The sequence below is a fragment of the Crocodylus siamensis genome, chromosome 3, assembly GCF_052110815.1.
Source record: "Crocodylus siamensis isolate JL-2025a chromosome 3, ASM5211081v1, whole genome shotgun sequence".
Taxonomy (NCBI): Eukaryota; Metazoa; Chordata; order Crocodylia; family Crocodylidae; genus Crocodylus; species Crocodylus siamensis.
Genome location: NC_143397.1, coordinates 153,846,969 through 153,871,452, shown reverse-complemented (window position 1 = coordinate 153,871,452; position 24,484 = coordinate 153,846,969). Strand labels below are relative to the sequence as shown.

The 24,484-nt window shown below is 37.2% G+C and overlaps 1 protein-coding gene across 1 annotated transcript in view; it reads left to right on the top strand.

Annotated features, from left to right (window-relative positions):
• The window catches only part of ZNF407 (zinc finger protein 407), a 468,516-nt gene that overhangs the window by 334,912 nt on the left and 109,120 nt on the right, over positions 1–24,484 (top strand). The window contains 1 exon segment of the mRNA XM_090039571.1: positions 3,406–3,584. Within this exon segment, the coding sequence (XP_089895697.1) occupies positions 3,406–3,584 (179 nt within the window).

Below are 24,484 nucleotides of genomic sequence, written 5' to 3'. Positions count from 1 at the left end.
CAAGCCACAGAGACTGCAGCCAAGCCCCAGGGGTTCAGGGTGAGAGAGGGGACAGAGGGAGGAATTAACTCCATCCCTGCCTACCTACAGGCAAGCCATGGAGGTGCAGCTGGGGCTAGCAAACAGCAGCTATGATCCCCATGGTTTGCCAGTGGAGGTGGGGGGCAGGGAAGGGGATGAAGGGAAGGAGGAATTTGCCTTAAGGTCTGGCCACACCCCTTGCTCCAGCTAGAGAGCAGAGGGGAGGAGCCAGCCCATCTCACTGGGGCAGAGAAAAGTGCTCCACCCAGCCCAGAGAGCATGCCAGGATGCTGGGGGAGTCTGATTTAATTTAAACCAGCAAGGGGTCTGGGACAGACATTGCATAAACTGATTTGAGCCAAATCAGTTAAGTCTGATACTACATTCAACCACGTTTATCTCAACCCGGTTTCGGCCATTTTCAAACTGGCTTGTATGCCCTGAATGTCTGTTCTGTTACAGGTTTAAACCATTTTCTGGTCACTTAAACCAGTTTGTGTGTAATGTATGTCCCTAGGCCAGAAGTTCAGTGCATATAAACTTCTTTCAGAATGGCCAAAACTGGTTTAAGATGAACCTGGATGGACATAGTATCACTTAACTGATTTGGCTCAAATCAGTTTATGCAATTTCTATCCCAGATCCCCTCTAGATTCAAGTTAACTCACAGTCCCCCAGCATCCCAGGATGCTTTGCACCTCTTCTCCTCCCTCACAGGCTAGCCTTGGCCCAAGTTGTCTGCTCCAGCTGAGCAGGGAGGTGTGATGTAGCACTTCCTGGCTTCTGGCTTGAACCACTGCAGGCATGTGGCTGCATTTCCAGAATCCAAAGTGAATGTCTGTTCACTTGCTTATTAGTTCAATCTATGCAGCTTAGACTGACCTGTGAAAGTTGAATCAATTCAGCCTCGGGCTTTTTGGCTGTGTGTACTTAGCCCTGATGAGTCAATCAGGCATTGGTACCCTCAGTCTCAGAACATTTTTAAGATGGTTCAATAAATAAAACTCTCCGGTGGCACAGTTAATGGTGGCTTGAAAAACTCCAAAAATCAGAGGAGATAGCACTGCCCTATCAACTTAAACAGTGTAAGTTTCCTCCACAGCATGGGCCACTGGTGCCCGCTGAGTCAAGAGGGGCACTTGCCCCCAAATGGACAGTCAGAGACCAGGAGGAAGGGAGGGGCCCTCTCAGCAAATCCCACAGGCTGGGGGAAGGGAGGTCCACCACAGCCAATTCTGCTGACCGGGGGCAGAGTCCCCCCGTGGGTGATCCCTCAGGCCAGTAGAAGAAGGGTTCCCCATGGCCGATCGTGATGACCCGCAACTGGCAGCAGCACACCACTAGCACTTTCAGGTGAGCCACAGGCACTTCCAGGTCAGCAGGATTGACTGCAGGGGGACCACTTCTCCTGGCGCACTCTTTGGCCGGTGCTTTCAGGGGGAGCACCAGCTCTCTTATCTGCCCAGGAACATTGCAACCAGGGCGTGCACCAGCACTCTCAGAGGGTGCATGTGCAGCCCTGTGCATCCCTACATGTCACCACTGGTCCACATCCCATGGAACATTGTTTCACAGAAAAGTTTTCATAGTATTGAAAGGATAAGTATTACATTTTCCCTTGGTGTAATACTGTAGCACAGCTAAAAGAATACAGATAGTTTTCTGGCACTCAGATTAATAATTTCTTTAATCAGCTATCCTTTAAAATGCAACCCCTGATACAAGGTTACTGAGCTGTGGCCTACATTGAAGTGCCTATTGTAAATTATTCTTGTAAAATGTATGTTTCACTTTAACAATACTTAGTCCTGCAATCATTTTTTTAGGGCCCAATCCTGAGAGATGCTGAAGACTTGCAATTCCCACTAATTTCTGTGAACATAAGTGTCTTCCCTGATGTTCTCAAGGGTCTGATCATTATACTATTATATAGCAGATGGACATGACAGAGGATGAGCTTGGGCAGCACCGTAAGGCAGATACTAGCTTTACCATGACCATCTCCAAGGGAGAAGCAAGCACTCCAACAGAATAGGAAGTGATCATCAAGCTGCTATTTCCAATCTATTTTAGGGTGATTTTTTAGGTGCCTGTCACAGTGCTATCTGAATATCACTGAAACATGTAGAAGTCCACCTCTTGAGGCAGGCAGATTTGGTCACTTTTTAGTCAATGTACTACATTGTTCTTATTTCAATAATTTTTTAATTGTATTTATGTGTATATTTTACTTTCATACTTTTATTTTTTTCCAATTTCAGTTACACTGCTGCTTAAGGTTAGATTAAGGTTAACACTGGGATAAAGGTTAGAATCCATTAATTGCTGACACTTAAAACATACAATATATATAAAGTATTTCCAAACAAAAACAAATGTATTCATTTAAGGCAATTATTTTGGTAAAAGTGAGGATATATCAATTACTTGTATTATTTAAAAAAAAAAAAGCTTTTCAGGATGTTATAGTTATGTAACTATGTACATATACACTTCAATCCATACAACTTGACTAGCTAGAGAATTCTTAATTAAAATATAACCTTTTTTAGAAAAAAAAATGTAATTTAAAATTCAGAATTACTGTCACATTAGTTATATATAACATTTCTGATGTTATTGAAACCATTTTTTGGTTAAATACTTTTGAGGCCATTTTTTTCAGGGATCTACAGTGAAACGTGCTTCCCTAACTTTATACATGCAAACTTCAAGGATTTATAAATCTGGGTTTGTGTTTGTGTGTAGCATAGTATACAGAAGTGCAGGCACTGTTCTTGCCAAGTTGATGCTTTTTCATAGGTCACTAAAATTCATAAGCTCTGCAAGAGTTAATGGGCTATCCTTATAAAATCAATTGCAATGACTCCTATGCATTTTACGAACTCTGTGGAGAAGGTTCACATGAATTCCACGTGGAAGGTTTTATACAAGCATCTATGCTTACTTACACCTGGAGCCAATAAAAGGCCTGGTACTCAAAAGGGCAAAAAAAAAATCTATATGGCTAAGCTGAGGTGTTTGGGAGATGATATGTTCTCCTCCTTTCACTCAAAAGTAAAACAAAAGTATAAGACTTTTGCAGGGGTAAAAAACTATTCATTCTTTTAAATTTGTATTGTCCAGTTGTGCTCTTTAACTTAACACCTCCCTACAAATGTATGTCTGAAAATGTTCAGATGGTATTTCTTGTAAAAGTTAAGAGGATGTTAAAATCAGGGACACCACTAAAAGCTAAGTTAACTGTGGAAATCATACTGATTCTGCATGATAAGGGCAGGATTTCATTTTCAGCCAGTGCTGTTGGAAGGTCACTCAGTGTGTACAGTCTGTGTGTACATGTGATTATACATCTTAATTATTTCTACACTTCTTGCTTTTTAGGTCTAACTGTGCTGAAAATATTCGTAAGCATATCTTACACACAGGAAAGCATGAAGGAGTAAAGATGTATAACTGCCCCAAATGTGATTATGGAACCAATATCCCAGTGGAATTTCGTAACCACCTGAAAGAATTGCATCCAGACATCGAAAATCCTGATCTGGCTTACTTGCATGCCGGTAAGATCGTTCTTCTGTTTGTTTGCAAATTCTTCACTTTTCTAAATGAACACACTTAAATGATTGCAGTAAGAATGCTAGCTCTTCAATGTTTCTACCATTTATTCTGAAGAAGTGCATGATTTTAAATTGGACTCGATCCACTTCAAATTTCACTTACAGGTGAAAGTGATGTATTTAGTATTGAGATATGTCTACCTTTCATGCACAGAGTCTGCATTTATATGTGTAAACTCAGGATATTTGCATGTTGATTTAAACGGGCACTTTTGCAACTTGTCTGAGCTTATGTTAGAAGAAAAATATTGTTTTATGGTCTTGTTAAAAAAAAAAAAGGTGGAGCAGCATAATAAAATGGAATGAGGTGCTAAATTGATGCAGTACTTTAAACATTTTAAAATATTATTTAACTTGTTAAAATAGAGTAGCTAATACTTAACACCACAGGATACAACAGCAAGGCAGTTGGTTCTGTTAGTGTACAGTTATATGAACAAGAAGGGTGCTCACAAACGTTGGAAAAAACAAAAGTGCACTTTACTGGAAGAGGTGGTGTGTCAGTTCAACCCAGCATCTGCATAGATCGGGCACTTCAGCAGGGTTTTTTGGCCCTTCTGTCTAAAGCTGATTCAATTAGCTATTAGATAAAAACATCAAAAAGCCCCACTGAAATGTCTGATCTATATAGATGGTGGGAGAACCACATCGAAGTAATGTGATGCTTTTTCTAAGCATGCACTGGGCTTGGCACAAGGGGGTGCCAAACTTAAAGTGTCTCCCCCCCCATCTGTAAGCAGCCAAAGTTATTACAAATAGTTTTTGCTTTATGAAATAATGTAGGAAGGATACAATATAATGTGCTTTTTTCTCTGACTGTCTCTTCTAACCTTTTGCCAGATGCTAGTACCAGAGTACATCCTGAGTCTTTAGTGGTCTGTGCTCTTCAAAAAAGTAGAGAAAAGGACTACATACTAGGCAACTAGAAGTTACTAATTGCAGTGCACTGGATGCTGTGTGGCCAGATTCAGCAAACACATAAAAAGTTTCTTTTCTTAAAGCATATAAATAATTCCATCAATAGTAGTGAAAGTACTCATGTACTTAAAGTTAAGAAGGTGTTTAAGTGCTTTGTTGGAACATGACCTAGATGAGGGACATAAAGAGGCTGTCACATAAATGTACATGTATGTTTTCTTCTTTGTTTTCTTTGATTTATGATACTGTTTATTTTAAAGTGTTCTGAGTAGTGCTATAAGTTTGTATGATGATTTGAAAAAATGTAATATGGTCCCTTTTCTCAGAGTTTATTTTTCTACATTAGAAAAAGAATAGGAAGATAAATAGAGGAAAGAGGGAGGCTAAATCAAATTTAAAAATGAGCACATACATTCTGGAAGTGCTAAGTAGAAGCTGAAGGTGCAGCAAAGGGTAGACAGCATGAGCAAGGATGTCATTTTGAGACAGCAAAACATGGGTTTGAAGGAGAGAATAGAAAGAGAAAAGTCTCAATACTTGGTATCGGACTATGTCTGGTGGCTTTTCAAGTAGAAGGGGCAGAAGGGAAAAGAATGAAAAGATCAGAGTTGGAGGACATGACAACAGGCAAAGCAAGAGTGAGCAGCAAAAGGAGTGAGGAAGATAAAACAGTAGGTCAGAGTTTAACATGAGGTTAAGGAGTTTGATCTTGAGTTTGAAAGAGCCAGAGAACTTGAAAGAAACTGAGTGGAGATAGAAGTCAAAATAATGGGAAAGGAGGACAAACTGCAAAATACTGGAAAGTAGAAAAGGCCAAGGAGCCAAGAGAGGAGGAGTTTGAGGGCCTGACAGATGTTACATTTATGGTGTGATTAACTGTTAGTCATGCCACAAATTGCAACATGCCATATGTTCAGTCAGTTTATCTATGGCACAATAAAATCTCAAACCAGCTACAAAAATGTTCCATACATAAGGTAGAACATCTTCTGGTTTGCATTGCATCTTAAATTGAACATGTAGCATGCGGCAAACCAGGTCTGGGACACATGTCCCATCCCAATGCTCAGCTGAGTCCTGGGGTCCTGGACACAGCTACTGTGTGCCTGAACCCTTAACTTTGGTAGAGGACAATCCTTGTCTCAGACTTGGACTTGAGGCTCCCCCACCCCTTATCCCAACAATTAGCTGAGTGTTGGGATGGGATAGAGGGCAATTCTGTGTCCCAAACGTGGCTGCTCCGTGGTCAGTCCCCAGAGGCAACCCTGAGTACCTGCTGTTTGAATGGGTGCCTGCATATGCAGCTATGAATCAGGGACATGGTCCTCAGCTGCAAGCATGATTGGGATCAGAGGAACTGTATGCGTGATCCCAAAAGTCACATGTCATGCTATGCACTCTGGAATTCCTCCAGTCCCAAGGGCACAATTATATTAACGTCTGCCAAAGGCCTACTGAGACCAAGTTCTGCCTACATGGGCTTCCATTTAAGTAAGAAAAATATATTTGTGCCAAACTAAGTCAAGAAATCTTTCCTTGAATGGCTCCTCACAGACTGCCTGTCAGTAATACTGTTCATCAGTATCTTGAGAGCATGGATATCAGTATATGTAGTTACAACTCAGACTTTCACTGGGCATCCTTCAGTACATGTACCCACAATTTTCATTCTTTCTTTTTTTTAAAACAAGACTCTGTACTTTTGTAACTGGAAGCAGTGTATTTATTTATATCATATCCTCTTATTTGGTAAATATTCCATTCTATTCTGGAAACCCTCGTTACGTCAGTATATGATGGATAATATCTGGACAGCCAAACTCTAGTTCACTGAATATTAGTTTCACATGCATGAGACAAGGGATCTAACTTTACCACATTTCTGAGGCATGAAGGTCCTATGTGTTTTCTACCTTTTGTGTCCCTTCTAATTAAAGAAATTAATACACAGACATGCTACAAAGCCAGTCCTGCAGAGCTGTTGCCTTTCCTCCCTTTCTGCTGTTCTACAAAAAAGGGTGATTTAACTCAAAAATTTTTGTAACTATCTTCCTGTAAACCACAGCGGATACTAATGTACCTGTGGTAACAGTGGTGATCTAAACAATACTTCTGTCTCTGTTTTAAACTTTTTTAAAGTTATGTATTTAAACAAGAAACCATTTTAAAAAAACTGTGCTTGAAAAGCTGTTTCAACTCCAGTCCATCTCTAAAACAAGTATACCTTCTCAAAAGAAGACCTGTATTAACTAAAAACTATATTCCAGCCAGGGTATTAAATTATATCATTTATGTACAGTGATTATTTTTTTGGTGAAGATTTCACTGTGGGTAGAACTGAAGCGCATACAATCCAAAATGTTGTTTGTGCTTGTTTTTGAAGTATTCTCTGTCCCACTTTCTGTAGCCCCTTCAGCATGAATGTACTGTGAATTTTGAGACATGTAGCGATCCACAATAAGCATTTATTTGCTGAAAAGTTCACATTTGTAGCAAGATGATAAATTTTACTACAATCCAAGGAAGGGAGGAAAATTCCCACTTTGTGTACAGAGTTAAGGGAATCTGTAGCCCAAATTTGTAATGAGAAGAGTATTTGTATATGCTCTAAGCAATGTGGATTCTTATGGTTATAACTGAGATAAGATGGAGATCAATCATCATAAATTAAACATTAACAATATTCATGATTAAGCAAGAGGAGTCTTGTTAATATTTATATATTTTTTTAATTTCTGGCTTTCACATTTTTTTCTGGTCTCATACAGAGTATTAATCCAAAGGAACTGTTATCTTGGTGAGTTAGGGAAGAGGTTGTAGTTACTGATGTGATTAGGTCCTCACGTGTTGTGGACAGTGAAGATCAGGATCAAGACCTTAAAGTAGTAACAGAAGTAGATGGAGAACAATAGAGATCAGTGCAAGGGCTGAAACATTTCCCATTAACTGGCCACTTTCTGCTGAAACTAAGATCTCTGTATTACTTCCACATTCACTTTCAGGTAAATTGCACTGAAATAATCCAATTTGAGGGTGATGAAAGCATGTCTCTCTATGAACACATTTTTCTTGGAGAAAAGGGTGAAATTTCTAAGTACCTTGTAGGTAACTGAAGGTATTTTTTCATCAGTCACTCTATATGATCACTTAGGTTTATTGATGGATCAAACTGGAGTCTGCAGTTTTGTACCACTTTGTCAACTGGGAAAGGGTGAGGGTGAAGGTAGAAGCTGGATATCCTTGATTGAATTTGGAGGAGGACAGTGTTCCAGCTAATTTCTCAGAACATTTCAACCCTCTGAGTAGCATCACCTTATAGTGCCCAGGTTCAGTTTAACCCAAATATTCTCCATGTGGGAGATCTTCTTTGGTAAGTGTTGTGACATCTTTGTGATATTTTGATTCTGAAGAGACTGAGATATACAGTTTAATTGCAGTTTATTACCTCCATTATGTTGCTGTCAGCAGAGACCATAGGGTATTACTGCCTTTTCAAGTAACCCCATGTTAGTATTGAAGAAAGGATTAGACAAATGATGCATTTGAGGGAAATGGAAGTTTCTTCGTAGTTTCTTCATTATTTTCTTTACCTTGTTTGGAGGTAAATGATGCTGTTGTAAGATTATCTATTCATCTTTATTGTGCAAGTATGTGAGCAGTGCCCTGGGCACAACCTTTTCAAAAGCTGCAGAGATGTTAAGTGACATGAGAACAATGACATAATCCATTGTCCATAAGGAAATTGTTCTTTTATGCTGTCATGACTGTTCCTCTGTTGTTCTCTGGACTGGAGCCTGATTACAAAATGTCCAGAAGATGGCACAATTTGTTGGAACCTGGTTGGGACTTTTAAGAGCGTTGGTGTAGTGGTATCCACAGTCTCAAGTTGCACGTGTGGGTTTCCAGTAAATGTATGCATCTGCGAATGTTATTTATAACAGTCAGCAAGAAAGAAAGGTGTAACCTAAGATGGACAATAGGAAATGTCTTAGAGAGGGGTGTGTCTTTAATCATGCCTTCCTCTGGGATTTGGGATATTGATTCATGAATCTGAACCCTCTCTTGAAGTTAGCACCCAAGACCTTTTCTTCAAAAACCAGGGAGGAGTCAGTGTTTTATTTGAAGTCAGTGGTGATAATGGTGCCTGGGCTGGTGCCCCATTTTTTTAATGTAATAACTCAATAATTGGACATGCTATAAATTTGTAGTACACTAGGATTTAGTTCCCTGCTCTGTCTGAGGAGCTTCAAAGACAAATTTCCCATTTTCTAAGAGTACCCCGGCCACCAGACTGTTGAGTGTTCTGACTGGGGGCCTTTCTCAATCTCTACCATTGAAGCTATTACATTTTGCATGGATTATTTAAATTTTGATTGTGAGAGAAAGAAATGAATGAGCATAAGAGTGAGCTCAGCAGATAGGACATTAGCTGGGAAAGGTGAAGCATGGGTTCCTGTTCCTCCACTGGTGACTATTGACATGTTTGATATTAAGCAGTTAAAGGATAAAATACTAAATGGTCAAAAAAACAATGAGAAGGAATGAATAAAACAGAAGTGTCACTTTCTGGCTGTTTCTGTGTGAAGGCTTTAGTTATGTTCCAAGAATGCTACCAGATTGGACCCTGCAAGTGAGAGAAGCAGAGGAAGGTCTAGTGTGTGGATCCTGAGAGGAGATAAGTAAGAGCTGGCTACCTTGATGTTCAGCTTTATTGAGACAGAGGTGGCAAACTCGCAAACTCTTGACAGACACCTCAGGTTTACAGGTGCATCTATAGCTAGAAAACAGCTGAGTGGAGATTTTGAACTTGGAGTTAGGTAGGATTTAAGCATCTAAGTCATTTGTGAGCACTGTGCTTTCTATAGGTCATCGAAAAGCAGACTGAAGCTAACCTAATTATCAGCTGATTCCTTAGGAGGAAATAATAGGCACTAAGAACTCTAATTTAGTTGCAAAAGGCATAACAAGAAATCAAGACTGACAGCTTAAATCCAAATCAGACAAATAAGGCACCCATTTTTTAACAGTGAAAATGATTGAAACAAGCTTTCAAGAAAAGTACCGTCTCCATCTCTTGATGTCTTCAGAACAAAATTGAATGTATTTCTGGAAGCTATGCTTTAACTAAATACAAGCTATTGGGCTCAATACTGGGTTAACTAGGTGACATTTAAAGACCTATGATAGACAGAAATTCAGGTAGATGATCGACTACACTTTTCTCATCTAAAACTGTATGGTTCCATGAGTCTAGAACCCACCAATAAGTATTGTATTATTGAGTGCTTAGATACCGTGGTTGTGGAAGATAGTGGGCAGGGCACAGAAAGCCCCCAAACTGGTTTTCTCCCTCACAATTGACATTCCCATTAAAAAATACAATTGGAGCCAAAATTGTATTCCCTTTTGAGCCTGACGTGCCGTAGTCTGACTGCAGATATACTTGCCTAAAATAATTTTCTTTCTAGTATGTAGTTAAATCCTCCATAAAATACATAAGAACATTCATTAAAAAAAAGATGTTAAAAGAACCCTATTGAAATGCAGCTTTTTTGTTGGCAGTCCCCTTACTGTATTATTGGCTGCTGAGATCTGAAATTCATGGGAAGGCAGTTCAATTAATCATCCGTTTAGTAAGTCAGGCCTTCATCTTGCTCCTTTCTGTTTGGGTTTAGGGGGGAAGTACTATAACTGTGTTTTAATTCTTTCCAGAGTATAATGAGTAAAAGGAAACTTTCCAGCAAAGTCACATTCACCGGTAAATTTAGGAAACCTCCTTTTTCCAAAGCTTTTACCTAATAGTCTTTCCAAAACTCTGTACTCTTCTACACGCTACGTAAATTTCTCTTTCAGTTTCCTTAGTTTCTGCAAAACAAAGTTATGCAAGCAAACTGTATTGTGATTACATCATCAACAAGGGACAAAATTGAAATTGTAACAGCTGCAATATTCATGAATGAAATCCTGAAAGTTCAAATAGTTAAACCCAAATAAACTTGTGATCTTTATCCCATTTGACAGCTACATTTATCAAATTATTAGGGGAAAAATTGATTGCTAAAAGTTATAGCGTGATCTATTATGTGATTTTTATCAAGCTATAACTGTATTACCAACTGGAAACCACAAGTTTATTCAGAATATGAATTTGAATACACATAATTTCATAATGCAACAAATACACCTTCATTTTGCTGATTTTTCTTCTGGTCTTAAAATTTGCATTTTTTTCTCTTGCCCACCACCTGTTTCCTTTATACCATTTATGTGACCCTTACACTAGAAATTACAAATGTGATATAAATAGGAAGAAAGTCAAACAATAATAACCTACCCAGACCAGCTTTTTGCTTCATGCATCTGAATTCATCAAACCAGAAATATGTTAAATCATATCCTGCATATTAATTGAACAGGCTGAAATACACAATCCTATTGGGTACATGTACAAAACTATACTTTATGCCTTTAGCAAAGCCACTATAGATTGGAGGTATAATTTTGTTTTGCAGCCATGTTTAAGTTTTTCTTGGTATAATTTCATTCTCATTTTTCTATTTCCATTAAAAAGTAAAATGTGTTTAAAATCTTGTAATTTTAAAAACAAGATTAAAAGTCTGTCATTGCTAAAGATACTCAAATCAATTTGCAGCTTTAACTATAGCATAATATTGCTTGGATTCCCAGCTAGATAAAACAGTGTTTTTGATGGCTGGTATATTCTTAAAAAAAAAAAAAGAAAGAAACAGCTCTGCTTTAAACAGGTTCACTCTTGTCACAGCTATTAGTACCAGTCTTTCAATAGCATGTCATATTGATTGGCAGACATTCCTTTTCCTCTTTTGTGAAGAATAGTAATTTTAGTGTGTGCTTGAAATAAAAACCTAGCATAAATGATTTTCTGTTTGTAAAGGAGGAAGCTAGGTTTCTTGCAACCTATGTAGATTACTTTGTATTGTATTTCACAGAAAATTAATCTGTGTATAACTCATTTTATCACTGTCTTCAGGCTTTATATGGCTGACAGAACCCTTATGTGACAGTATTTTTTTCTGTGTAGCAATGACCTGCAGGGTTGGATCTTTCTAAGCAGGAGCTGGGGTGAGGTCATGAAGACTGTTTTTCCTGTCCTTCAGTGTAAGCTGTTTGTGTTGCCACTGCTGTGGAACAGCAGAGGTTGAGATGAGCTCCCTTCACACTCCCCTTATTGCTTGTTCTGATAAACCATCAGGTGTTGCCATTAAGTGAAATGAAATGGGAAGGTTGAAACATGGATTCAAGTATTAAATTATGGGAAATACTGTAATATTGCATACTCTTTGTCTAAAAAAATGTGTAACTTAGACTAATAGGTGAGTGGTATCACTAGGCAGCAGTGCAGAATGCCAAATTCTTTGAAAAAAAAATGTTCAAAAGGAAAATGAATATTTTATCTGTTTAGTGCCAGGAATAGTTCCTAGTGTATCTCTGAAAAGTAAAGGCAGAGTTAGTCAGCTGCTGTATCTTACTGCTCCGGATAGAAAATGAGTTCCTGATCTCTACTCCTCCTTTGCCCTTTTAGAAGGATAGCTCTGGTGGTAATACTACACTTGTAGAGTGCCATTATCATGAAGACCTCATGAGGTAAATCAGTGCTACAGGGCACAGTACCAGTGACAATACCAGAAATAAATGTTTCTGATATTTTATATAGTAAAGTTGAAGTTAGCAGGCATATCACTTCCATGTATGTTCTGTTTAATGGCTCCTTTCTCCATAATGCTGGCTACGTGATAAAAAATGCATTAACTCTCTCCATTATCACTATTCTCACATCATATGTACTTCTTTCTTAGGAAGCTCCTATCCTGCATTTTTCTATAAAATGGAGGTTTACAATGCAACTATGCCATTGTCGTTGCCTTTTGGTAGAAGATTAAGGGGCCTGCGACTTCTGTTCATGTCCTGATTTCACAAGTACTTCTCTTGGTCCTTATAATTTTTGTATTTAAAAAGTGCTACCAGCCAAGTGAAAGAGCAAATTGGCTTGATACATAGGTGTTCCTGATGGTCCTCTAGGATGTCTGGCCAGTATAATAGTGATCCATATAGGGGCTGACAGAAAGTAGCTCCTATGTGATGCACTCTCCCAGTCAACTCTCGACTCATTATCTAGGTGTATGATATCTTTCAGAGGAGCCTGTATTGTGGATGGCAAGATAGCCATCCACAATACATCATAAGATGGCTATGATGGCAAGATAGTCTTTGTGGAGTTCCTGAAGGGGGGTCGCTAGTGTCTCCTTTATCTTTGACCCAAAGTTATCGCATTAGCCCTCTTGTCGCCCACTCTCCCCTCTTCAGTTGCCTCAAAATTTACCACCATAGCATGGTCAAGTGTAGGCTTCAACTCTCACTCTGATTAGCATGATTATAAAAGCACTTTTTCTGGTTCTCGCTTCAGTCTCACTCTTTGCCTGCTATCCCTTAACTGTGCCACAGTTATCCTCCTACCCAGATCTAGCTTGTGAGTGCCATAGCAAAAGGCTAATAGACTGTCTGCTAATAAATATCTTGGTCATTTTATATCTGGATCCCATTCGAGTTGGTGGAACTATGCACATTCTGAAAATTAGGCACATTCTTAATTTCAGTGTTTTAAGCAGTGCTTTAAGCCTTGTAGTACCAGTGGTCTAAATAAGGCAGGAGAACTTAGTTAGTTCAAGGAGTCCTCCTCAGTTATTTTAAATCATGATTGAACAGCCATACAGTAGCCACACCTTGGATTGGCCCTTGTTAGCTTTCAGTCCTCAGGATATGTACAGCCAAACACCTGCTCTTGAAAATCCCTTGAGAAGCCAACCAAGTGCTGAAACCCAGCTGGTGTGCACAAAAAGCCTCTGTCAGTGCAAGGATGGCAGGATCACTGATTAAAAGAGTGATCACATTCCTTTTCCAGCAAGCTATTAGTTACTTACATTAATAAATAAAATCAGCCTTCATGCTGAACTTCAAACACTATTTTCTTGCCTTATTTGGAGCTAAAATAGAATGTCTTTACCATGAATCTTTTAAGGTAAAGCTGCAATATTAAACTATAGATATACAAGAATTCCTTGAAGACAAGAACCATGGTTGGAAAGGAACGGATGTTGCAATGCATTTTCCTAGAGTATACAACTGAATAATAAATTGTAAATTATATATAAAAAGAATAAAACAAACTTAACATTGTATTATCCGCATACTCCAGGACTATAAGAGAGTAAAATAAAACACAGAAGATTAATAAGAAAAAAGTTGCAAATGGACAAACAAAAAAAGAACCATTCTGACAGAGGACATTCAGAAAGAAAGCTACTTCTGCCTTCATAAAGGAGTCGCACAGAATTGTTTAAAAAATATGTAGGATGTGCCAAACAGTTAAAATATATATATATATTTTTCGTATCACCTAGAGCTCTTTTATGCTCTAAGATGTCCTAGTTCCTTGCTCCTTCTGGAGTTATGGTGGGTTCATATGAAATATAAAATGTGGGTTTTTTGTTCACCTGAGCAAAATGGTGGTTTTAACTGTAAATACCTGCTTTAGGTTTAACCTAGAAGCATGACAATAACATCGAAACGTGATCATAGATGCATGATCACACCACGTGATCTCAGTTATGAAGAGGTGACTCTATTGCCTGAATGCTTGAACTAACCATGCTCCCAAGACCTGGGGGCCCTATATTTCAGTATATGTAGTGTATCCTAGAGTGTATTATTGCCTACATAATACCACTGCCTGTTGGCCTTTCTCACTTCAGCTGTACATTGTACAGAGGGTGCTTTTTTATTTTCTCCTTCAGCAACACTTGTATGTCCTTCTGGATCATTTTGTGTATTTTCCCATTTTCTTTTTAGATGCTTATACTACAGTATAATTAACCATGTTGACAAAGTATACTGTATTCTATTCAAGTCAATGAAATGATCTATGTTTGTCTGCAATTCACTTTAATTTTCATTCAAACTCAGCATCATGTCTAATCTAGAATATTGTTTTTTAGTAATTTAATTATATGAACAATTAGGCCCTGGTCCAACATGTGCGTGTAACCTTAGGCATGCACACAGCTCCACTAATCAATTGTTATCTATGTGCTTTGTTAGTTTGGACTTATAGTGGATAGCTGGGCCCAGACCACCCTCAATTATAACCACTCTGGTAACTGACTAATCTCTGGCATTCCACATCAATTTTTTTTATTTAGGATTTCAGTTCATTTGCTCTTTTTGAACAGATGTGTACCACACTGGTATTCCACCTAATTCTTGTCTCTGATATTAACCTTTTATAATTAAGATGCCTTGTCTTTTTGACACACAGTATTCTTTTTTACTTCTTCCCATTTATATTTAATTTTAATAGTTCTTTATGATTTTCCCCCATCTTTTCATTTACCATATCTTTGGTACCTTTCAAATTCTAATGCTGTCCCATATATCCTTAGTAACCATACTGGATGTTTCTGTCCTTTTTAATATTTAGGTTTTATTGGATGAATGTAGATTGCACCTTCTCTAACTGTGCCTTAAATAATTGCCACTTAAGGGAATTAAGAAGTACAAGAGAAGGAAAATGCTGACCCATAGACTAAGCAGAGGGAAAAATGTTCCCACTGGGTCCAATTTCCTAAGAAGGACCATCAGGATAGTGACTAGGACCTGAAATTATGGGCTGAATGACCTCTAAAAAAATTATCAGTTCAGAGAAGAGTTTTCTGTAATTGTTTGCACTAAAAAAATGGGGATCAGTAGAAGTCCAATAGAAGGAAGACTGTTTCCCTTATCTTGGCTAACATGTGAGAATATAAGATGAAACACACTACACACTATTATGTACAAAGTTTTTCTGTAGTATTAGAAGAGCAGTTGAGTGAGTGTATGGGGAGAAGGTCTCAAAGCTCATAATAGGCAAATTCCAAAAAGGAAGATAAAATATCTTGTATTCCAAGAATGTATTTTTGTACACATCATAATTGGTTATAGTATAAGATATGCATCAATATCTAGACAGAACAGTTTTCTTAAAATTATGAAGAAAATATGCAACAAAAAAGAAACCTTGTATTTTTTTTTTAATTTGTTTAGTTTTGTAGGGTGTGATTTTTATTTAACATGCTGTGGTGGGAGGTAAAGGAAGTGTAAATTCAGTTTAAATTACAGAGGCTTTTGTATGAATGAAAATGGAGTTCTGATACTTTTCTGAAAATTTGAGTCACTGATCCAACTAGCCAGAGATTGGACTAAAAACACTGGCAGTTAAAGGGATGCAGTGCCAGTGAGCTTCAATGCAAGGTTGTTCATTTGTTTACTGTCTTCAGAATGGTGGGATGAGACAGCAAAGTTATAAGATGTAATTTCTAAGCTTATGTCTGTAATTTCTGAGCAGATGATGAAGAATATTTTCACTTATTCTAAATCAGAGAAAATGATCAGATAATATTAGTCAGACACATTTTTTACTCAAAAGATAAAAAGTTTTAGTAACTCAAAGGAGGTTTTTATGGGAATGTTTTGTCTTCTGAAGCTTAAAGGCGAGGTGGTTGCCATCTGAAATGAGAGGTAGGTAGTCACTGTATTTGTAAACAAAATGTACGGACACGTGCTATGCAAGAACTTAAGTTGTGCACTTAACATTTCTGCTTTTTGCCTAAAATGCGTAGAGTGGCTTTCATCTTACCATGTGTCTACAATGACCAGGAAAATAATAGCAGGTAAAAACAGAAATATTTTCTTTGAAGCAAAATCTGTTTAAGGGAAATACACCATTGGATAATCTTATGATGCTGAAAAACCTTTATTATCTTTTTGATTCAACATATGTTGAAACCTTGAATACTGGGAATTTTAGTAATATTTTAGTAATATTTCCACATGAAACTGGATTTGGATTATTTGACTGAAATTTAGTAAACTATTTTGATAATCATGTTATGGAAGCTTTTTCTAGAAAAGGCTGATGGTATAATGATAAAAACATGGAAAATGTACCTTTTAAAAGTCTGTAGTCTGTAGACATTAGTACATATTTCAAAAACTTGCATATGCCAAAGAGTGCATTTACTATGATTTTTATGGTCAACAGGAATTTATCCTGACTCAGAACTGAAAGATTAGGCCATAAAAGTCCCCTGGGCTGTTACTCTGTGTCTATCTAGTATTTGTTGCTGACTACTTTTTTTGTTAACTTCTGCGTCATACAGGGTTTAACTTAGCCACTCTCAAGGCTCTCAGTAAAGTTTGTTCAGCTGTTTGCTCTTATATCCACCCACTCATGTAAAAATCCTAAAATGTTAAGTCATGGATATACCAGTATTCTTCAGCATGTGAAAAGCATGGCATCTGTATCAGCTGTAATTGGGACCAGTCTTAAGTATATAACATACCAGCAGGGCTAAGATGATAGAAAAACATAACCCTCTTCACTGTCTCTTTATTTTAAAGTGCAGGTTGTTTAATGGAAAGGCTTATAAGGAATAGCATAGGAGCTCATGGGATATATCCGTTTCTATGTGTGTGTTAGGGAGTTCAAATTTAAAACAGAAAGCTAAAACTTTAGAAGGTAAAACATAAGTATTAACATAAAGACAGAATGTTAGTTGCACGTTCAAAGTCTGAAATCACCATATTCAAATTAGGGCAGATTTTACACAGACTGTAAAGGGAATTCCTTATGAACAGATACTGAATAAAATGTAGAGGCTATATATAAAGCCCATTTTCCTCCTCCTCCTTTTTAGAAAAGGCTGTTTCATATCTGATGGCAGATGTAGAATGGAAAGTTTTATCTCCAAAATAGAGTGGAACAGAGGTATATGTTGGAGAGAGAATCTGAGAAGGTAGCATGTTAGCTGAGCCTAGACTAAAATGAGTGAATACTTCTGAGTACCACTGAGGATATGAGGAAAGCATTCTCTAAAGAGAGTTTCAAAGAAAGAACAAGACTTCTGATTCTGAGAGGGTGTTGTAAAGGTGTTGTAGCCCTCCCTATCATCCTGTGGGGAAAAAAGGTTTGATCTTTTAGGCGCTTGCTTTTTATAATGTAATTCAGATTTGAGCATGAAGCACTTTTGATAGGTGACTGTACAGGTTCACAAAAGTGGCTCATGACCTGATGATTACCCTGTGGGTAAGGTGAGTACCCATTATTTATCTGGCAAGTCTGCTGTACATTATGTGGAAAAAATGTTTTCATCCGACAAGTCTCCAACGTGACATGAAACTCTTATAGGTGCATTTGTTTTTTTTCTGTTTTTTTCGAAAATCTCTCCTTATAGGATGTCAGTCTGTAGGCTATGCCTTTACTTAAAAGAAGTAAGTTCTTTTTTCACTCAAATCGTTATTCTGAAAATCCATATATTCAGTATTATTTAGCATTATTTGGTCATGTAAACTGATTGGTTATTTTTGCTATTAATTTAGTTTTCTAAAATAATTTAAAAATTATCATCCAAAAAGGAAGAAGAATAGTGCACTGTTCTGCTGTGATTTTTGATGGTTTCTGACACTGATTGGCAGAAAGGTATCTTTTTTGCTAGAATAAGATCAAGCATACAGATTTTACTGAAAGAAATGGCAAATGTAAAATTATACCTCAATTCAGTTAAACATTGTAGATTATGATAATAAAGCTTTTAAGTGTGTTTTATTTTTAACTCCCATTGACACAACAGTGCAGCTCACAAAGCAGTTACTTGTTTGCCCAGAAATTGTTGCAACTTTGGGACTGACATCCCCAAATGAATATACAACTGACATACTGGTGAAATGTTAATAATATCTATACTTTTTGTTAGGCAAAACCAGCAAGTCAAAGGATTAAAACAAGGTACAGCCCCCAAATGTCCAGCCATATTTAATCCTAATGTTCATTGATCCTGTAACCATGTCAGATTAGGAGGATCTGTATATAAAATTGGTTGACAAACAGTCCCATCAGATCAATTTCTAGCACAGTTTGGCTTCCTAGTATGAAAGGCTAAATTTTGATCCATAGCTTGCAACGCTTATGTTCCATAAGTTCCTAAATCCTACGCTCATTTGCATCAAGTTGCTCATGCGTTTGCAGGATCAGATCCTCTGTCGGAATACTGTGCAGAATCTAACTCTATAGAATGTACTTTTAGAAACAGGTCTGACATGCTTTGACGAAGTTATGTTACACAGCCCAACCAAATTATAAAGACTAACAGTAACTGTTTGGCACATTAAACACAAATAAAAACTTTGTGTGGACAAATATAGTATCGTGTAGGAAAAAACTACAGAATGAGGCCCAGGTAGAAGACCTGAACCCAATGAACAGACTATGCTGTTATGCTGAACACCGTAGTATTTTTAGTAGTTCACTGTGGTATGGATTGTATAGAAAGAAATGTTCTCTAATAATAAAAGCCTAAAGCTGCAAAAGATTATTAGAGTTGAATGATTTATTCTTACGGTTAAGATAGGAGATTTAGACAACTTGAAATTTATACAGTCATTTACCACTAAACTTTTTGTTTGTTCATTTTCATTATAACCATTATGTCAGGTATTAAGTGTTTTTCAGCACTGATTTATGAGTTGGTAACTGAAATTTAGACACAGAGGGGTGCATCTACATGTGCAATTAGCGTGTAGCAATAAACTCCGGTGCATTTTGTGCCAAAGTTCATATTTCTCCTGGGTGCAGCACTTATACGTGCTCCTGAGTCTGCAGCACATTGAGCTGGGGCGGAGTAGCTACAGCTGGCATGGGGTGCAAGGAGTCAGCCTGCCAGCCAGGAGATGCTCCACCCCAGCTCAGTGTGCTGCGGAGGGCTGGCTAGGGCATCAGGGTGCTCCAGGGCAGGGCTAGCCAGCAGGAAGCCCCCACACTGTAACACCCTCATGTCTCAGCCAGCCCCGGGCATCATCCACATATGCTTTTCATTGCTTATAACTACATCACTATAGGATGGTACTTGTCCTGGACAGTACTGCCCTACAGTGGAGTTAATTTACTGTACCCTTATGGGGTAAACATGTAGACGGTGATGCTTTATTGTGGAGCTAATTAGTCAGCTCTGCAATAAAATGCACATATAGATGAACCCAGGGTTATATAATGGGTTAGGGTTTTTATTTTTCTCATTATTGTGGCTCCATAATAACTACTGTAACATTAAACTTAAAAGTGGATTTACTTGACCTGTGACACCCAAATGCAATTTTTATTCATTTATTTATTTTTAAATACTCAGTTTGTATTCATACATTGCTAGGGCATCCATAACGAATTTGTTTTCCTATAGGCCCATGGTTTGGTTTGGTTTTTATCACATGGAACTGAAAAATCCTTTGGTAATTTTTGTATTAAAAGGCTTGTTAATCTACATTGATTTCCAAGTTTGTTATAGATTCTTAGCTGAAAAATACAGTACATCACTGACTGTTCTATCACTTGACAGCAATTGATAAAGCATCTGTGCAGAAAGTGTCAGAAAAGGTTAATATTTATTGATTTTTATGGTGCTACAACCAGTGTAGTTTTGCCATCAAAGATGTATGGCCACCAGCAATGGAATCTGTAAAATTGCATGTTGCACGCTAGTTTTTATTATAACCTATGCCAGTATTCTGGCCTTAAAAAATGACAGATATTTAATTTAAGACAAAAGGCTCTGAATGTGCAGCTACTATATACCTGAGACTGAAATTTAGTATTCTAAAATGAAACACAAGAGCAGCACTTAAAAGCTTAAGGGGGGAAAAACACACAACCTTGCATTGCAAATGACAATCACATTTAGCCTTTTCATCCACTTAACTATGTGCTATTGATCTGTAGAAGGTGCCCAAGCAAGTGATAGCTGAAATTATGAGCAATAAAGGGCTTGCTTCTTCAAACAAAAAAGTATATAATTAGCAGGGTTGGGGGAGAGCGCAAAGCCTGTTTGGTTTTAAAGGAGTTTAAACAAAATGGGATGAATTCAATAGCAGTGTTTAAGTGTACACAAGGAAAAATCTGGTTGCCTTGGAGCATATATCCACACTGCAGTCTGTATATAAAAATTAGGAGTGCACCACGGCCTTTACATTTATCTCCATCAGTATTTGCCTGACAGAAAGGCAATCCAGTGGTTTGCCTACACCAACCAGGGACAGTAAAATCTTTCGAAGCTTTGACTTTTCTAAATGCATCTACAGCTTGCATTTTTATTCTTTTTTTTTTTCCACTTAACTGATTCTTTAGAACAGTTTTTTTTTTTTTATAACCAGTTAGGCAAGATGGTTTTCTGGAAACTGCAAGGTTTTCTGGAAGATGTATAAATATTGGTTAAAGAGCTGAAAGTTACTTGAATAAAAAAAAAATCAGTCCAGTTTTGCTGCTTTTATGCAAGTCACTATACAATGGGACCCATTGACTTAGGTCATTTAACAAGGGATTAGGATCTGGAACTATATTTCAATAATGAAAATTACATGTATCAGTTGTTTTACAGAATTGTTATTTTTATACTACAGTTTCATATGTGCATGTGTGTGTCTTTAAGATTCATGGTATTGAAGGAGTACAATGGGTTTATTTCTGAACAAAATCTACTGATAATTCTAACAGTAAAAAACACTTTCAGGCTAACCTGACCAGCAGAATAAATTGCATGGCATACTGTAAACATGCTTTAGATCGCCTCTTGTCTGTACCACATTTTTCTATTGAGCTTTATACCACTAGTTTGTCTGGGTTTTTTTCCCTAGACAGCTTACCCATTTTATTGTGCTCATTTAGAGGAAAGAAAAACAGTTTGTCTCCTTGAAAGGCAACAGAACATTGAGTAGAAACTACTTTTATAGCGAAAATACTATTATAATATATGGCAACTAAAATTCTCAAATTGAAAGAGAGGATATCATAGAAAATCCTGAATCATTTTACAGAAGCCACTGACAATTTGAAATATTCTCTATGAAGATTTCTGGGGGCTGTTTTAATCTCCTTTCTTTAAGCTTAGTAAAATGTGATTTTTAAAATTATTGTTAAAATAACTTGTTTAATTTAGTAAGTCAAATAAGATCTATTTATCATAAAACTCCACCTTTTTTATTTTAATGATTCTGTCATTAATCATTCTCCATTTTTACTGTTTCATTTTCTCCCCTTCTGATTGTTTTAAATTATTACTTCAAAATTGTACATATTCAGCCCTAGCAGCATATTCTGGCTGCATTCTTACCTCCATTTTTTATTTTATTACTTTGTTTTTTAACTTTTAATATAACTACATGCCAATAATCTCATCACTATATAGTGTCCTTGACTTCCAGGCTGCAGTTAGGGTTGGCATTTTAGTAACAGGTTTTCCCAAACACTTTATTTCCTTTTTTTTTAATTTAAATATCATTGCTATAAAGTATTCATTATAGTTTATAACACCTTCACCCCAAAATTGGTCATTACCTTGGGTAATGGCTAATACATTATGGCGTTAACTGATTTTAACAAATGATTTTGTGGAATTATTACTTAATTCATAATGTAATTAAACTTTAGTACCCAGTAATACACAACAGAAACCATATATTTATTTTAGATTGTGTAACTGTGAAAAGACTGCATTGCTTAAATCACCAGCATTCATTGAATAAATAAAATTAATTTATTGTTAACTTTGCCATGCACACATTTGATATAAATTAAGAGGAAGAAGAAAAGAGGTAATTCCAGACGGTCTCTTGCAATTCGTTGAGTGAGTACATATGTTAATGTACATTTAGGCATAGTATAATATTATGGCTTGCCTTTCTTTTGCCTTACTGAAAAGTTGAGAAGAAAACAATACAGAGGAAGAGCTGGTGAGCATAAATCTATGTTTCCTCAAGCTTGTAGTATTTGTACTTTCCAAATAGACCAAAGGCTTTCAAACTGATCTGTAGAATCATGTTCCAGTAATGTCCTTGAAATCAGAGCTGTGGTCCACTATTGTGGTGTACCCATCCAGAACTGCTCTTCCCCTACTTACATTCCTCCTACTCCTGGCAATAGAATAGGTCAGCAATGTGTCTACTCCTAAAATCATGTTTGTAATGGCAAGGTTCTCCCAGCCCTGCCCATTCTTCTTTGCTTCCCTGTAGTTGCGTGCTGGTGGCCTTATGCACCCATATGAATTTCTGGACCCATGGAGAGGCCTTTACATGGAACCAGAGGTTATCTTACTGTGGAAGAAGCTGATTCCTTTTTGATCAGTTAACAATTCTTTCAATAACATGAACAAAAGAGGAAGACTTAGTTTTGTTGGCAGTGCAATGCTATAGATGTGACAAGTACTAACTGTTCATTTCTGATATGATTATCTACCGACAGAACACAGATTTGAATCTTTCATTAAATCTTTGAGGGAGAAGGGTTTTTTGCCAAACTGTATTTGAACAAAAAAAATAAATTATCAAGAGAACTTCATAACTCAACTAACGGGAAGTAAAATATAAAAAGAGGTGAAATTTTAAATGGTTTAAGTCTAAAAAGTTTGCAGTCTCAATCCCTATAACCAAACGATCATCTGGTTCTAAGATCTTCCATAAGTAAATGGGAAAAAGATGAAAGATTGTTTTGCTGTGCTTCTCCATTCTCTGAGTTGGTTCTTTTTCTTTCTTCCTTTCTCCTTTTTTTTGTGTGTGTGTGTGTCAAGGAAACAAATAAAGCTTCAAATGATAACACTGAAGGGTTTATTGTTTGGGTAATAGTAATAGATACAGTCTATACATTAGAAGACAATGGCACTCACTTTTGATGTTATGAAGATAGGGCCTGATCAGCAAAACTTACTACCCATACCCCTGACATCAATAAGACTTCTCAGGGTAGCAAGCACTTTATGTTGTAGTATCTGGTGAAATAGGCCCATAAATTGTACACAAAGTGGCCAAAACACATCCCTGTCTAGTTTATATTTCTCCTCCTATTCATCCCACCTGTTTTAGTAAGGATATAACTTTACACCAGAAAGGAACACACATTTTTTAGTTGCAAAAATAAAATTTAAACACTCAAGCTTCTTGATTTTAGAAAAATATATAATGTACCCAAAATTTTAAGAAGTGTATGCATGTGTGATATGTTTGCATGTATTAGACAAGCAGACAAATGCATAGATATCTGTAAGACCAAAGTGTGCTTCAGGATTAGTTAAATTGCCATCCTTTTAACAGTGATTTTGAAATGTTTGTTCTATAGTGTGTGGTTTTTATCCTCCTATGGTAACATACTTTGCTAAAACTAAAAACCACTGCTATGTTTTCTTCCATTAGTTGATCTTATTCTTGCCAGTATTATAAGACCTGGGAATAGAAGAAAACATTTGATGACCTAACCAGAAATATCTTAAACCATCATAGCCAAATTATAAAATTGTTGTTGTCTCAGCAGATGGGTTCACAATGATAGTACTGCCAATATTGCCCTTTGTCTTATGCCAGCTGTATCTTGGGATTCTGTAAGTCTTCATTAGACTTAAAGGGCACCTATACATGTGATGGCCTTCTGCTCTGATGTGTGCTAATTAGTACATGTTGGAACAGACCTGATTAATCAAGTTTGCTGTAAGTCTGCTGGAGCATGCTAATTAGCATGCTCCAGCAGCCTCTGTGTCAAGTGTATTCAGTGTCCCCATGTTTCAAAATGGCAGTAGGAGCGCTTTAAATAAAGCTCGTCGAACAAGCTTTAGTTAAACCACTCCTGCTGCTGTCTTGAAGTGTGGGATACTAAATATACATAATGCTACTGGCACTTTAGAATGGCTCTGAGAGACATGAAGAAGAAAATATGGGGGGAAATGTGTTGGAGCCTGGTGCCACTAACATGCCTTTACCACAGGTTTATTGCATGACAATAATATTTCTTCAAAGTAAGAATACCCCTTTGTTCTTTCATCTCCACC